Below are 18210 nucleotides of genomic sequence, written 5' to 3' on the forward strand. Positions count from 1 at the left end.
TAAATATTAGAATCCCAGTTTCCCTTTTCATTTCCAAAGGTCACAATTTCTCATTATTCCAAGTGATTTATTTTAGCTTTAAAAGTCAGTTTCTTAAGTTTAAACATTTTTGAGACATAATTTCTTACAGGACTAAAAAAATTTCTCTTGCCTTTTGGGGATGGTGGTGGCGGTGGTGGTGGTTTAGAAGAAATCTGCTTTTATGGATATACACTATTTTCTTCCTGGAGAGTGACATAAAAATCCATTATAATTAAATGACTTCTGTTTTTGATTTTGGCATTTATTCCATGTAAGAAGCCAGTTTCACATAAAAAAATGCAGGTCCTCAAACAGGAACAGTAATATGTTTTAAATTCATTATGAACTTAGCATTTTCTGTATCCCAAACATGTTTTGACATGTATGGGTTAAGTCCAGTAAAATATATGCCTAACAAAAGGAGTATGTAGTCTTGATGAAAAACTGTACAGACAACTGACCTCTTGTAGAGGTTATGGATTTGGTAACTTTTACCTTGAAATAAATTCCCAAGTACTTGGAGGTGTTTGCATGCATAATAGGTGTGATTTTTTAAAGTAGTCCTCACATAATTTCGGTGTCCAGATCACATGCATGAATAGTAGGAGCTTAAGGTTATGGGGACCTCAAACCTAATCATATTTCTCTATTTATTTTCACTGAGAGGGCCAAAACAATGAAAGTTTATCAGTGAGGGGTCTGTCTTGTGAACCTTTGTTATGTTTGATGTTTTACTTAAACAGTAACTTCCTAAAATTTTATTATTACCTTGTCTAGTCTATAACCTATTTAATAGCTTGTATTTTTAGTTTTTCAGACAAATTCCATTTCATTGGCAATATTTAAGAATGCTTTTTCTTGGGGTGCCTTGCTGGCTCAGTTGTTAGCGCATGAGACTCTTGATTTTGGGTCATAAGTTCAAGCCCCCACATTGGGCATAGAGCTTACTTTAAAAAAAAAAAAAAAGGAATGCTTTTTCCTTGGTATCTAGATATATGTGTGTGTTCTTCAGTATTAGAATTGTAATGGTAGAATTAATATGATTATGGAATTCTTATGAAAGGGATGTTGGTATTTTCTTTAATGTCAGCTTTTAACTTTCAAAAGGCTGTAGTGTGTTTTCTGTATATCTAGGATGATCATATTACCTGCATCTAGTTTTCTAAATCAGGACCTTTTAGAAAGTGAAAAAATATACTGTATTATGTAAGACAAGAGGCCTAAACCAGGACATGTGATACTAAATATAACTTTTTAGCCATGGTTTTCATGTAATTTTAATTGTTTTAGAGTCTAGTAAAGGAAGTATATTATTAATCAAGTAGTTCTCGGTGTTTTCTTTCGTATATGAGAATCACTTGTAAAGCTTTCTCAAAATATACATTTATGATATTAAACTGCCAGAGATTCTGATTCACTAGGTTTGTTGGGAAACTGGTGTTGCAGTTTCATTGTTGAGTAGCCAAGACTGAGAACCCCAGATATAAACCAATAATTCTCATTCACGGGCAAATGTAATGAAGATAAATCCATTCTTTTAGTCTATTGATTATGATAATCTGAGTGAAAATTTATTTCTTTAAATGGGATCTATTGTGAGAAACTTTTAAATTATCTTTAGTAGATTAAGAGAAAATGAACAGCGCATTACTATTATGTATGTTACTGACATTATGTCAAACATAAATGTTATGGGCACCACTTATATAGAATACCTTCTAATGTTTTTTTTTTTTTTTTCTGTTTTGCATTGTTTCTGAGCTTGTTTTTTTTAAATTTAGGCTTTTGCTCTTAGAAATAGGATCATATAATATATTCTCCAGCTGTGTATATGCTTTTAAAGAAGAAAAAGAAATGTAGTTGTTTATGTTGTTTGAAGATGGTAGTTTATTTTTTACTTGTTCTGAAACGGTTTATTTGATTAACTGTTTATAACCGAGCTGGTATTTTATTAAGCTAATATAACTATGATATATATGGCCTAGGAAAATGTACCTTTTTTTCCAGGTTTATTCATTGAGAAATAGAATATAAAATGAAAGACTATTGGTAGTTTGAAGAATTGTTTGGTAGATTGATTGCTGTCATGGGACAGTGTTAGTGCTTAATCTGCTTATAGTTTTCTGAATTAGATTCTTAACAGTCATACTAAATTTTCCCTTAACTGAATAAATATTTCTTGAAGAATGCAATATTTTTCTATGTTTTTTTCATAATTTTCATTGAAATTTTTATTTTTCATTAATGATTAAAGAATTTAGACATCTTCAAAAAAGATGAAAAATCTAGTAGATTCAATTCCTCCACTTTTTATGATCCTATGTGGTAACGTTATAGTCTTAACTAACCAAACTATAACCCTGGAGTTACGCCTTTCTTTTTTTATTCATTCTTTCACTCAATAAATATTTATTGGATATCTATTGAATGCTAGGCCAGGTATTATTTTCAGTATATGAGATATGTTAGTGAACGAAACTGATGAATACTCGTACACTCACAAAACTCACATTCTAGTTGGGGTAGGCAGACAATAAACATAAGAGGTAAATGATACGGTGGTGCATGTTATGGAAGAAAGGGAGCAAAGAGGATTTTTCTGTTATTTGTGGGACTTGATGAACAGGATTGCCCTACTAACAGTAGAGGTACATTTCATTATAGATGTGTGAGTCACTTACAGTTTGCTTTATCTGATTTTGTGCCTTAATGTTCTTTTTCTGCCAGTTAGTCTGGGGCTGTTTCTTTTCTGCTCATAGTTTTCCTAATCACCATTTTTATTTCATTATTCAAGTGTTCCACAAGGTCATTGCCTGGAATAAAAAGATAAATAAGCTTGATGCCACTCTTTGAAGAGGATAGCGTTTAGTTTTAAAACTGGTTCAAGTAGTTCCCTCTGCTGGTATAACTGATAAAAGTCACCAAATGCAAGTTTAATTGCTGATATAAAAACAACATAGCTGGTTTGAGTTTTTCTTCATTTTTGTGGTTAAGACCTAAGAGTTTATGTGTGTTTTGTATATATTTGTTGCTTAAATGAGTGAAATGACTTCAAAGCCCTGGGGGCTTGATCTGTTAACTACAATAATTAGTTACATATGGGTAATGGGTAATGTAATACACTGTGTTTGTATAGACTTTAGAACTAGATTATCCATTGTTTTAAATTAAACATATATAAAAAGGAAATTAATATGGAAATTTAATGGATTCTTATTCCCTTTAATACCTTTGAAATTATGATAGATGGTGACAACTTTAAAGTATAATTTTTCAGGTAACTACATATAAATTTGTGGTTGGCACTCAAAGTTGGTAGTAGAATGACTCTGTTTTTGAAATTTCTGCATATATTCTGCTTTGTACTGCTCCCTTATATGTGTTTGCAAATTAATGATATTAGAAAAATTTATGGGTAAGTGTAATATCTTGAGGACTAAACTGATGAAAGATTGATATGAAACTTACTCTTTAAACACGTTTCCTGAAGAAAATTGTACATTATAATCAGTGTTTTTGGCACAAAGTACATGGCTTCTTATAATATCATTAGTTCATGTTTTGTTAATGAAAATATTCAGAATACTTTTATTACTGAGTAGTTTTATTAGGTGATTTAAATGGTCAGTTTTTGCTAACAAAATTGCATATAATTATTGATTTAGTATTATTTCCTAATATATACATTAATAAAGATGTATATATTTGCAAACTATAGTTGGTACTGTAAGAATGAACTTATTACCTTTGTTATTCTTTTCCTTTTGTGCATTAGGCTATTGTGGAGCTGATATCAAGGCCCTGTGCACTGAAGCTGCCCTCATTGCCCTGCGGAGGCGTTATCCCCAGATCTATGCTAGCAGTCATAAACTGCAGCTAGATGTTTCCTCAATAGTGCTCAATGCCCAAGATTTTTACCATGCAATGCAGAATATTGTGCCTGCTTCTCAACGTGCTGTCATGTCTTCGGGACATGCACTATCCCCCATCATAAAGCCGCTACTGGAAAGAAGCTTCAACAACATCCTAGCAGTCTTGCAAAAAGTGTTTCCTCATGCTGAAATTAGCCAGAGTGACAAGAAAGAAGGTACTATAAATTACTTTTTCATATTGTTAAAATGAAACAAGTATAGGCATAAATAAATTCTGAGTTTCGTCATAAGGTTATTTATATGTTATTCTTTTATATTTGCCATGAATATAGAAAATGTCTCTATTTCACTCACCAGGATATATTCCAGGCCTGGCATATTGCCTAGCATATGGTAGTTGCCTAGTGAATGCTTATAAAAAGAAAGAATGAATGTTAGTTCTATTTGTTATTGCTTGGGAGATTCTATCTTAACAAATAGAAGTGTTACTCTCTTTAGAAAAGTTGACTATAATAATGATGGCTTACATTTAATTAATTAATTTAAAGACTATTAAAAAATATTTTTTAATGTTTGTTTATTTTTGAGAGAGGACAGACAGAGAGCTTGCAGGGGAGGGCCAGAGAGAGAGGGAGACACAGAATCCAAAAATAGGCTCCAGGCTCTGAGCTGTCAGCACAGAGCCTGATGCGGGGCTCGGACTCAACAAACTGTAAGATCGTAACAGCCAAAGTTGGATGCTTAACTGACTGAGCCACCCAGGTGCTCCAAGACTTTATTTTTAAATAATCTCTATACCCAACAGGGCTCGAATTTAAAACCCCCGAGATCAGGAGTCACATGTGACTGGCACTGAATACAGCACTTACTGTATTCAGTAAGTTCCAGTGCTTACTCAAACCTAGGGCACCTAACTCTAGAACCTGTGTTCTTAACTATGTGGCTTATAATGTCCCTCCGGATTCAACTCATCCAATATATTTTGTTGTTCTTGGCAATGCATTCTGCAGTGTGCAGTGCAAATGGAGTGTAAATCATTAGTAAGGGAGTAAATCAGAACCTGGTTGTATAAGGTCTTGAATTCTAGCCTCAAGATTGGACCTGAGATACAAATAGGAAGTTACCTTTGAAAATTCATTAAGGGGCGCCTGGGTGGCTTAGTCGATTGAGCATCTGACTCTTGGTTTCAGCTCAGTCATGATCTCATGGTTTTGTGGATTTGTGCCCTGCATTGGGCTCTGTGCTGGCAGTAAAAGCCTGCTTGGCATCCTCTCTCTCTCTCTCTCTTCCTCTGTCTGCCCCTCCCAACTCACTCTGTCTCTTTCTCTCTCAAAATAAACAAACATAAAAAAAAACAAGTCATTCATTTACAGGGAAACTTTAGGTTCATATACTAACCAAAGTAAAGCCTGTGAACTTTGAAGAGAAAGCAGTATGCTTTTTAAAAATTTTTTTAAATGTTTGTTTATTTTGAGAGAGACAGAGCAAGTGCAAGGAGCGGTGGGGCGGGGGTGGGGGGGTGGGGGGGGGGTGGGGTGGTACTGGCAGAGAGAATCCCAAGCAGCCTGCATGCTGTCAGTGCAGAGCCCAGTGCAGGGCTCTGTCTCACAAACTCTGAGATCATGGCCTGAGCCAATATGAAGAGTTGGATGCTTAACCAACTGAGCCACCCAGATGTCCCCAAAGTAGTAAGTTTTAATTATCTTAATTTTCCCAGGTTTTAGTACCTTATTTGGCAGGTAGTCTGCAACAGAAAATTGTTCAATTAATTATACTAACATAAAAAATATTATATATAGTAAAATCATCAACATTCAATGCATTTTGCTGTCTTTATAATTTATATTTTTCAGAAACTATATTTTTCAAGGATAGATTCTCATGAAATATCACATGAATTACTTGATTTCTTAAGTTTGTCAAATAGGAGGTTAAATATTTTATTATGTATGAACTAGGTACTCTGCTGCGAATTGAACATTTCTTTTCTCTGATTTTCATAACTGAGGATATGTATCTTTCTCCCAATTTTTTTAAAGTTTATTTATTTGAGAGAGCTCATGGGTGTGTGTGCAGGTATGCACAAGCAGTCAGGTGGCAGAGAGAAAGAGAGAGGGAGAGAAAGAATCCCAAGCACGTTCTGCACCATCAGCTCTGAGCCCGAGGCAGGGCTTGATCCCAGGAACTGGGAGATGATGACCTGAGCTGAAATTGAGAGTGGGATGCTTAACCTACTGAGCCAAATTATTAAAAAAGACTGCAGTTTGTCAATTTGCTTGGTTGATTTGTATTTGATAGGTAACTTGTTAATGGTACATGATTTTTAACCCTGTTGTTCTTAGCTTTGGAGGGGCACTAATATTAAATGACTTTGTAAGTCTCATAGTCTTTGGATTTTTTTTTTTTTTTTTTGGAATAGATATAGAAACTCTGATTTTAGATGATAGTGAAGATGAGAATGCTTTATCAATTTTTGAGACCAGTTGTCACTCAGGATCACCAAAGAAACAGTCATCAGCTGCTGCTATACATAAACCCTACCTTCATTTTACAATGTAAGTAACATATCAATTTTTTAAAAATTTAGAGTAATATTTACCACTTTATGGTTAGAATTATGGTATATTATTACTTATGGTTGTAACTTTGAAGACTTTGTTTTTTTCTGTCGTTTGGATATAATTCAGGAACATTTTTACTGTGTATGCTTTTTATCTGTGGTAATAAAGTGGTGTATTGGTCAACTAAAGATGATTTTTTCTAAGCTGATTGTGTGATTTCTTCCTTTCTCTTTCTTTTTCTTTCTTTTTCCCTCTTTCCTTTTTTCTTTCTTTCTTGCTCTTCCCTCCCTTTCTTTCTCTTTCTCTTTCTCTCTCCTCTTTTCCTTTTTCCTTTTTCCTTTTCCTTCCTTCCTTCCTTCCTTCCTTCCTTCCTTCCTTCCTTCCTTCCTTCCTTCCCAGAGTGGAAGGAATGTCCCCGATTTTATGTCTTTTATTTTGAACTAAAATGCTCACAAATGAAATATTAACCATGATCTGGAATATTGTAATTTGTAGTGTGAGATGATAATTTAGGGATTCTAAGAGTACTAAAGAGATTCTGAATTAGAAATCTCTTAGTAAACAGATAAACAGATAACTTTCTGGTTCTTCAAAACTTCATTAGTTTACACTTCTCTGATTTAGATTTTATGGGTTTTCTATTTACATTTACCTTTATCTGTGTTAAAGCAGCTTTCATTATGCACTTTTTATTGGGTAAACAATTTTAGTGCTAATGTAATTTTTTAAAATTTAAATTCAAGTTAGTTAACATATAGTGTAATAATGGTTTCAGGAGTAGTGCTAATGTAATTTTAAATTAAGAGACCAAATAGTTTTCAAATAGTAGCAGCTTCATTTACATAATTAGCATGAATGTTATAGGATCATAATGTTTCTGCCAGGCAGGTCTATAATAGCACTTTTATTAGAAAAGGCTAGATTGATTATACTTTTAAGTAATTGTTTCAAATCTATTCTGAACAGATTTGAATCTTCCAACTTGAAGTTTCTCTTATGTAGATTACAGTGAAATGTTAATTTGATTATTTGCATTGATAACTTTCTTTTTATTTTTTAAAATGAGACTAAGTTATTTTCATTTACTCTTTTTTCTTTTGTTCTTTAGCAGCAAGCTCTTTTATTACTAACTTTTCTTCTGTTCTGGATCTTTATGTACTTAGAGACATTTTTTTGGGGACTTTTTCAGTAATTTCTCAAATCTGTTTTATTGATGGCTAAAGGAAAACCAAACAATCGTTTTTTTTTTCTATTACCTGGCTACCCTATATGCGTGTGTATGAGTGTGTGATTTGTTTTGACAGTTTTACTTATTTGTATTTGAAATATACGATAGGAGCTAGGAAACTATCAAGACTTGTTTCAATTTTATGAGATAGTTCTGTTGTTAGTAAAGTAATATAGAAATAGATTTTGATATTAGAAAACTTCATGTGCAGTTTTGAGGTTGACTTTTTATTAACATTCTCTGTCATTGATTTAATGCATATCACTGGTATGGCTTTTTTAATTTGGTTTAAACCTTTTTGAAGGAATTGGCTGAATTTTAGCTTCTTTTAGGTAAACTTTTCTAGTTCATGATATGATCTTTATTTAGTAGGAAGCCAGCTGTATCCTAGAAATAAGCTTGTTTTGTTTTAGATGTTTTGATAAATTCCATCCATTTATTTCTTTACTCACCTACCCATTCTGCCAGTTTTTATGTGTTTATGCCAGGCACTGTACTAGGTGCTGAAAACATAAGCATGAATAAGATACAAAGTAGGTCTTACTCTGGAGAAGTTCTTGTTATTGAAGGTGACAGACATTGTGATATGGCGGAAGTGATGTGTTAGAAGAACTAGAAGTTTCCTTTGGAAAGTTCAGATAGGCTTGACAGAAGAAATGGTGATATTTGCTGTCTTTCTGAGTATAAAGGGTTAAGAGTTAGTATCTGATGTTCATTACAAACTAAACATGTGGTAGGTGTATAAAGCTTGAGGCTTTATATGTAGCAATACAAATAGGCCTCTCAGCAATCATATAGCATTTGTGGTATCATCGTTTTATAGATTAGGAAACTGAACCGCAATGAAAAATAAGTAAATCACCCATGATTAAGCTGATAGTAGGTAGCAGAGCCAGACTCTGTACTGTTTGTTTCCTAGGATCCTATTTTTTTCTATTACTGTATGTGATTTCTAAATTGATTTCTGAGCTTCATAGGTAGGTAGGGAATTGTATTGCTTTTTTGGGTAGGTTGGACAATACAATTTTCACACTTTCCAAGAAGCATATACTTTAGAATATAAGCTTTTGGTAAGGGCTGTACATTTTTGTTGTTGTTGGTTTGGTTTGGCCTTCTGTCTGAATGCTTGTTAGCATGCCGGGTCAATACAGAAAAAGTGCTAGACAAGTAGAAAGCATGATTTTAACACTGGTCTCCAGTAACACTAGCTTGGGCATTGCTGGTGGGTTTCTGTTTCCGGGAATAGTTTCCTAAAACAATGTTGAAACCTTTATTTAGATTTAAAAAAAATGTTCTTTAACATTTATTCATTTTTGAGAGACAGAGCACAAGCAAGGGAAGGGAAGAGAGAGAGGGAGACAAAGAATCCGAAGCAGGCTCCAGGCTCTGAGCTGTCAGCACTGAGCCCAACGCGAGGCTCGAACCCACAAACCGTAAGATTATGACCTGAGCTGAAGTCAGATGTTTAACCAACTGAGTCACCCAGGTGCCCCAAACCTTTGTTTAAATTTAAGGTGAAATAGAAGTCAAGATATTTAAGGTCTGTCAATCTGACAGAAAACCCTTATGATGGAAATAAGTTTTCTTTCTTACTGTATATTACCTGCCACAAGGGGATTAGAAACAGATTTCTGAGGTTATCTAAATGAAAATAGCTTTGTTTTTTCTGATTAGAAAAATGATATACTCTATAGAAAAATTCAAGTAATAAAGAAGAGCTTAAAGAAGAAAGTAAAAATTAAAGCCCAAGCAGTTGAAGGTAATTTTTGTTAAAGTTTTGGTGACCACACTTCCATATTCTCTCTATGCATATAGATAGACCTACATATTTTTTTTATATAAATTAAAATCCTCCTGTAAGTCTCTTAACATAACTTGCTTTTTTATCCACTATGTTGGGAACATTATTTCATGCTAGTATATGTTTAATGTCATTCTTTTAATATTTTATATTTTGGGTGTTCTGTAATTTTTATAATCTTATTGATAAATATTGAAATTTCCGATTTTCTTTTATGATAGATATGTGGATCTGGATAGGCATCTTTCTCAGTATACATTTGTAGTACTATCTGATTGATGGTTTAAGGTAAATTTTAAAAACAGTGATTGTTCTATCAAAGCGTATATACATTTAAAAACTTGATACAGGTTGTTAAATTGACTTTCAGAAAGGTTGTACCAATTTACATTTTTATCACTGATGTAGGAGAGTGTTATTTTTCCTATAACCTTGTTATTTCTGAACACTGTTTGCCTTTTAAAATTTTTGCCAACCAGGTAGATGAAAATAATATCTTCTTGCTTGTTTGAATTGTTCATTTGTTCTTTCATATTTGCTCAGATACATTATCAAAGTGTCCATCATGTGCCATATGTTGTCCTAGGTACTTGGAATATGTCTGTGAACAAAATGGACAAAGATCCCTGCCCTTATTGAACTTACATGTTAGATGGAGTGTATCTAATAAGTATCGATGAAACAATAAGTGTAATATATTAAATATTAGAAGATATATACTACGAAAAAAATTTAGAGAATGCTTAAGAGGTAGGGGGTCCTTGGGAGTAGAATGAGTTGCGGAATACCCTTTGTAAACATTTCAGCATATACGTGACATAATTGCCAAGTTTAATTTTGGAAAATTTTGCTTTTTTCCATTACCACGAGTCATGAGAAAACCCAGTTTTCCCAACATCTTCTCACTAATGGTATTAAAATTTATTTTTAGTATATCAATCTAACATATTTTCCTCATAAAAGATGTTTTTTTCATTATTTTCAAAATTTTTTCATCTGTTAGTAACTACCAAATATTTCTTTTAAAAAAAAATTTTTTTTTAATGTTTATTTATTTTTGACAGAGAGAGACAGAGCATGAGCGGGGGAGGGGCAGAGAAAGAGGGAGACACAGAATCCGAACGAAGCAGGTTCCAGGCTCTGAGCTGTCAGCACAGAGCCCAACGCGGGGCTCGAGCTCACAGACTGCGAGATCATGACCTGAGCCAAAGTCAAACACTCAACCGACTGAGCCACCCAGGCGCCCCCCAGATATTTCTTTTTTTTAATGTTTATTTATTTTGAGAGAGAGAGAGAGAGTGCACACACGCACACACAAGTGGGAGAGGGACAGAGAGAGAGAGAGAGAGGGAGAAAGAATCCCAAGCAGGTTCTGTGCTGCCAGCATAGAGCCTGACGCGGGGCTGGATCTCACCATTTGTGAGCCCATGACCTGAGCTGAAATCAGGAGTTAGGTGCTTAACTGACTTAGCCACCCAGGAGCCCAACTACCAAGTCTTTCTTAAGCCAACATTGGTCTTGAGCTTTAGACCATCTCTAGCTGTCTCTCACCCTTTGTGTGCCACAGATCTTTCATTATGTACTGGACTGGGTCTCCCCTTCTCTTCCAGTGGGTCATCAGAGCTCCCATGGACCCAAGGTGATGTTGCAACTAGAAATGGGCATCTTCCTTAACTCCTTCCTCTTTCTTTACTCTGTACCTAGTCAATGTCCAGGTCCTGTAATTAACTCTCATCTCAGGCTGTTCCTTCTCACCTCTTCTGACACTGTTCTTGTCTAGACTGTCATTACTATCTCATGCCTGGGTTGATACTGCAGACTCCTAACTGGTCATCTTTCCTCCTGTTTTGCCCTCATTCATTTCCTATCCTGGCATAGTGATAATAGGATTTTCTTCTAAAACATGTATATGATTATATCACTTCCCCTGCTTAAGTATCTTAATGCTTCCTCATGGTCTTCAATGTGTGTCCCAAACTTTTAACATGGCTTACAAAACCCTTTATAGGTTTTCATGGTCTGATTCTCCTTTCCCCCAACCACAGAACCTTTATACATACATGGCTTTAAAACCTTAAAAGAAGCTAGTTGTATGAACTATTACTCCAAAGGGCCAGGAGCCTTTGGTCCTTTGCACATCCTATTTTTGTTTCTTGGAGTTGTCCTTTCTGCCTCCGTCCTGTTGGGTTTGTGCTTTTGTAACACTGTCCAGGAAAGCCTTTATTGAGTCTGTAATTGTGGTCTGCCATAGCATTCTGTACTTAAACAGTGCTGCTTGTTAATCACACTGAATTATATTAGTTTGTAGATTTCCTTTTTCTACTTCATACCATTCAAGTGTGAGCTCTATGATAACTGGTATTGTTAGATACCCAGGGTGAGGGACTTAGCATAGGAACCATTCTCCAATTATTAAATGAATGAACATTTTAAGAAATGTTATCTGTTTCTATTTTCTTTTTGAATTGTCTATGTCCTTTGCCCATGAAACTGTTTTTTGTTGTTGTCGTTGTTAAAACACTTTGAACATGAGCTCTTTTTTACATTAAGAGCCATTCCTGTTAATGGCAGATTGTTTGTCTCATTTGATTGTTTGCCATTTGATTCAGATTGTAATTTTTGAGTTACAAAAGTTTGTAGATTATGAATTAAAAACATAATTTCATGTTTTTTCTTTGTTAGAATTAATTTTGTTCTGTGAAATGAGGGTCTGAATCTTCCCTATTTAAATAAATAAAAAACATTTTTTTTAAATGTTTTATTTATTTTTGAGAGACAGAGTGTGAGTTGGGGAGGGGCAGAGAGAGAGGGAGACACAGAATCTAAAGCTGGCTCCAGACTCTGAGCTGTCAGAAAGAGCCAGATTTGGGGCTTGAACCGTTGAACCATGAGATCATGGACCTGAGCTGAAGTCGGATGCTTAACTGACTAAGCCACTCAGGCGCCCCTCTTCTCTATTTTAAAATAACATTTATTTTATAAACTCCCTTCCATTTATTTTTTATGCTTATTATCTTGTATGAAATTCTTTGAACTATGATGATTTGTTTCCTGGCTGCCTATTCTATTGATCTGTGTTTCTTTTCTTTGGTGTATTCTACATTATATTCTATTATTCTGTTCTGTAATACTTTTTTTTTTTTTAAGTTTATTTATTTTTAAGAGAGACAGAGTAGGGGAGGGGCAGACAGAGAGGGAGAGAGAGAATCCCAGGTAGGCTCTGTACCATCAGCGTGCAGCCCAATGTGGGGCTTGGACTAATCAACTGTGAGATCATGACCTGAGCTAAAACCAAGAGTCGGACACTTAACTGACTAAGCCACCCAGGTGCTCTTGTAATAGATTTTTTTTAATGTTTTTAAATTTATTTTGAGAGAGAGAGAGCGCGAGCAAGTGAGGGAGGGGCAGAGAAAGGGCGAGAGAGAATCCCAAGCAGGCTCCATGCTTAGTGTGGAGCCCAACGTGGGGCTTGATCCCATGAACCTGTGAGATTGTTACCTGAGCCAAAATTAAGAGTCGGACGCTTCATTGACTGAGCCACACAGGCGCCCCTGTAATATATTCCAATATAAAGTAGTGTACATGTTAGCATGGTGGTTCAGCTTAGCAATTATATGGACCTGAATGAGATTTGAACCCTTTGACCACCCATTTGTAACAGTCTCATACCTAACTTCTCTGAGTCTTGGTTTCTTCATCTGTTTAATAAGAAGAAACTATGTGTTTCATAGAATTGCTAAGAAAATTAAAACTATGTGAAGTACTTATTACTGAAACAGGTTTAACTGTTCTAAAATTGGGTCTAGCACACTTTACCAAATAGCGTGGAGCCTGCTTGGGATTCTCTCTCCCCCTTTCTCGCTTGCTCTTATTATCTCTCTCTCAAAATAAATAAATAAACATTAAAAAAAGAAAGGATCTTCTTTCCTTCTTTATTTTGGTTATTGATGGTGTTATTATGTTTTGATTTTTCTGTTTCTGTTTTCTGACTTGTTACTTTTGGTAGATTCTGACAGTTATTAATCAGTTGATTCTCTTGGATTTTTTTTAGTGCATAATCGTATCCTTTACAAGTAACAGTGTTTTCCTGATTTCTTTCTATTCCAGTTTTTATTTGCTTTATTCTTACTGCATTGCTTAAAATTTCCTATGTTATCTATAATGATAGATAAACTTGTTTCATTCATCATTTTAATGGGGTTGTGGAATCTTGAGAGTGTAAGGTCAGCTTGGTTTAATACATTTTCCTAAATTTGCTTTCTCTATTGTAGGTCTTTAGATGTCATGTATTAGGGTGTGGACATTTAGTTTGTATTGGCCCCAAACCAAAATTTGCTGCCACTGAAAAAGTCCTACATTTATTTTCTATCTTAAAAATTGCGGTAAAATATACATTAAATTTACCATTTTAACCATTAAAAAAAAAAAGTCCTACATTTTGGGTAATCTTCAGATATACCTACTTCTTTGTTGAAATGGGATTCTTAACATTTTATCTTGAATAATTAATAGCTATGTCTCCTTAGTGTCTGAAGTGTTTTCCAAGTAATATATATGGTATGATAGAATGAATACCCAGGTATTATTACTTTGTTTTAGAATGAGTTTTTATACTTTTACATCATGGTTATTAAAATTGTCAGGGAGATCAACATTTTAAAATGATAATTAATGAAAAAATTATTCACTGTACTTGAAGTAAAAGAGAAAATTCTATTAATTTGGAGTTACATATTTAGTGTAAATATTTTACCTAATATTTCATACTGATCTTCAGAGTGTATCATTTTGAAATAATTATCATGTCTTATATGTATTCCAGGTCACCATATCATCAGCCAACCTCTTACAGGCCAAGATTATTGCTGTCTGGAGAAAGAGGCTCAGGTCAAACTTCTCACCTTGCTCCAGCACTTTTGCACACTCTAGAAAAATTCTCTGTGCACAGACTAGATCTCCCAGCACTTTATTCAGTTAGTGCCAAAACACCTGAAGAATCATGTGCACAGGTAGGTTTGTACCATATCAGAGTACTTCCAACTTTCTTAATTGTTTATATCTCTATATCTCAGTAGTGTTTATAAAGTCTTTTCAAAGAACAGTAATGCGAATATTAACTTTTTGTTGGTTACTCATTAGCATTCTAATATTAAGGCCAGGGATCCTTTTGATGTATAACATGTTTAAAAGTGAGCTTATTGTTTTCCCCATATTTCATTCTTTTCTGAAATTTTAATATCCTGTTTCTTATATTAAAGTTTTATTAAGCATTATAGAAAGGAAGCTTCTTTTGCCTTCTTCTGACCCTCTTTTCAACACTGTGGTTTCAGAGTCTTTCTAGATTTCAGTGTGTACTTAGAGCCTTACTGTATGTAGTTGGGGAAAATTAACACAGAAAAATGATAGCAATTTAAAAATTATATATATTTCTATCGGTAGTCAAGTGTGTGTGATATTTGACTTTTAACTACTTTGTGCTGGTTTGTTAAGTGCAGAGTTCTAGTGGGGTGTTCGTATAACTATGAATTTATTATAAGTGTATCATGTTGGAACAAGTTAGGGGAATGCCACTTTCAACTCTGTATTTAGCCTACTTTTAGAGATTACATGACCAGAGTAGTAACACTTAAGAGCATTGTGCATAATTATGTTGTGTTTTTGAGTACATTTTATAACTATTTAATACATACACATATACTACCTAATTGAAAACCATTCTGTATCTTGTAGAAAGAAAACATATATATATATATATATATATATATATGTACATATATATGTATGTATGTATTTCATGGTCCACAGCATTGATTTCATTTCTCTTTTACTTACAGTTGTCTGGGTATCAGCATCCTAACATCATTCACTACTTAGAAAGCTCTATTTAAAAGTTTTTTTTCCCCCCAAAACCCATGGCTTAAATAAAAACTATATACAAATAATTTGCTACATATTTTGTACATTTAACTCATCCTGGCTGGGAGTGTTTTCCAATAATGTTGATTTATATGTTTGTTCATATTTTTCCTTTTTAGTGAGACAAAATTATTGCAGTTTGTATGCAAGTTAAGAGAATTACCCAGTACCATTAAAAATAAATCCAGTGGAGAGAGAATCTAAACAGACACTAAGTGTGGAAGGAGAAATTGAGTATCAAAAAGAACTAAATCCAGATAGTTTCATGGGTGAATTCTTTTAATCTTACAGGATAAGATCATTTTGATGCTAAACTGAAATACAGAGGAAAACAGACTAATTTCACTTAGGCAATGGTGGTAAAGTAAATATTACAAATGGATTCTAGTAGCACATCAGAAGTGTAATATGCCATTATTAAGGCATGCAAAATTGATTCAGTTAGACATTGAGAGATAAAAATATTGGAACAGACATTGAAGTTATAAATATTTGCCTGTGATATGATTATATATTTGGAGACTTTTTAGGACTTACTGAAAAATTATTAGGGACAATAAGAGAATTCTGCAAGGTGGACACCTTTCAAAGTTAATATTATAAAATAAGTAGTTTTCTTTTATACACCCAGTAACAAGTTAGAAATTTAATGGAAAAAATGGTCCTAATTAAAGTAGCAACTAATTTTACCTAGAAATTAAATAATTAATTTGCAGTGTCTAAAAGAAGAAAAAACAAAAAAACACACCTTGTTTTTAATTACTATAGTTCAAAGTATGGATTCAAGTCAAATTGCAAATTGATTAAAATATTAGCTACTTGGCTTATTGGTTGTGGCCTTGGACAAATTGCTTAACTTCTTTGAGACTTAATTTTCTTATCTATGAAACAAAGGTAATGATACTGCATAAGGTGGTTGTGACTACTAAAATCAGTTCATCCAATAGGTTTGGTATATAGTAAGTACCCTGTGGCCCTTAACTGTCATTATATTTATCACTGCTACTGCAGCTTCCTTACACAGCTGAGGGCTGGTAAGACTCAAAATTGGAAAGCTGTGAGTTCTTTTCTAAATTAATGTATAAATTAAGTTCAGGCTCAAGTATAATATTCCCAAAATTTAAGAGGAAAACTTAAAAAAAAAGTGCTTTGCGTTTCTTCTAAAATGAATTCTTCAGAAAATGAATATGAGCATAGCAAGGAGAGTTCTGGAGGAAAAAGTATAATGAAAGGAGCTCTACCAGATTTTTAAAGGTGTTACAGAATGTAGTAATAAAGAATATGTAACGGTCCAGAGAATTAACCCTTAGGCCTACATAGAATGAGAATTTAGTATCTGATGATGATTAGCATATGATGATGGTAAATGATGATGATGATGACGACGACATTTGATATCATACAACAGATGGATTATTTAATAAATGGTCTTAGAAAACTGACTCAATGAGGGGAAAAAGAAAAAAACAAAACTGAATTTCTACTTTTTATTGTAGCCCCAACATAAATTCTACATTGTTAATGGAAATGTAAGAGGGGAATTCACAAGGTCAATATGTTTATTATCTTGAGTATGAGAAAGTAGTCTCTAAGCAGTGAACACAGCCAGAAAACATAAAGATATGAACAAATTTGACTTTATAAAATTTTTAATTATACATGGCAGAAATAATTGTTTTTGTAAAATTAATAGACACAACCTGGCGAAAAAGTATGTGTGTAACACACATGTCCAGGATAAGTTTCTGAAATATACAAAAATATGTTAAAATCAGTAAGAAGAAAGAATGACACCCTAATATAAAAATTGGCGAAATAGCATGCCATTTATAGGAAGAAAACAATAGAAAAAGCAACCAATAAAAGTTTGAAAAGATTCTTAGCCTTACAGCTGAAGAAAATGCAAATTAAAGCAACACGAATTTAAAAAAATTAAAAAGAAAAGAAAAGAAGGGGTGCCTGGGTGGCTCAGTCGGTTGAGCGTCCGACTTTGGCTCAGGTCATAATCTCACAGTCTGTGAGTTCGAGCCCCGCGTCGGGCTCTGTGCTGACAGATCGGAGCCTGGAGCCTGCTTTGGATTCTGTGTCTCCCTCTCTCTCTGCCCCTCCCCTGCTCATGCTCTGTCTCTTTCTATCTCAAAAAGAAATAAAAACATTAAAAAAAATTTTTAAAAAAAGGCAACACGATACTATTTTGAAGCAACTGTCTGGTTTGTAAAAATAAAAAGCTTGATGATGCCTGATGATTTTAGAGTCATTGACACCATTTAAAAAAATTTTGAGAACATATTCCTTTTGTTCCAGGAATTTTACATTAAGGAGTTTTTCCTAAAGATGTATTAGATCTAATAGTCACTGCTGAATGTACAAGGACATTTATCACAGCATTGTATGTAATTCCCAAACTAAATAAGACCAACAAACTAAATGTCCTTTAATGATGGATGGTCTGTGATAAATTATGGTATATCCTTATGTATTATGAGGTCATTAACAAGAATGAGGTAAATTTACATAAGGCTGATATGGAGAGATGAAGAAGATATTTGTGAAAAAAGCAAGTCATAAATTGGTCTATTAAAATAGAATCTTTGTGTAAAAAATCTTAAAAATGTATATTCATGCTTTTATATATAAATCGTGTGTAAGAATATCCTAAAAAACTGTTAATAATCATTGCTTTGGCTTCGGGGAAGGAATTTAGAGAATTGGGAAATGAATAAAACTTTTTCATTTTAGGTTACACTCTGCTGTACAGTTTAGATTTCTATTTTTGACATGTGTATTTGACAGTATGGGGCAAACTGAAGA

At 33.8% G+C, this 18210-nt stretch overlaps 1 protein-coding gene across 3 annotated transcripts in view; it reads left to right on the forward strand.

The window, feature by feature from the left end:
• Positions 1-18210, forward strand: part of ATAD2B (ATPase family AAA domain containing 2B) — a 167684-nt gene that overhangs the window by 93743 nt on the left and 55731 nt on the right. For all 3 annotated transcript variants that reach the window (XM_043604443.1, XM_043604444.1, XM_043604445.1), the window contains exons 16-18: positions 3797-4108; positions 6313-6448; positions 14306-14492. In XM_043604443.1, the coding sequence (XP_043460378.1) occupies positions 3797-4108; positions 6313-6448; positions 14306-14492 (635 nt within the window). The remainder of the gene's footprint in view (positions 1-3796; positions 4109-6312; positions 6449-14305; positions 14493-18210) is intronic.

This window comes from Prionailurus bengalensis, chromosome A3 (genome assembly GCF_016509475.1).
Source record: "Prionailurus bengalensis isolate Pbe53 chromosome A3, Fcat_Pben_1.1_paternal_pri, whole genome shotgun sequence".
In the NCBI taxonomy this organism is placed as follows: Eukaryota; Metazoa; Chordata; class Mammalia; order Carnivora; family Felidae; genus Prionailurus; species Prionailurus bengalensis.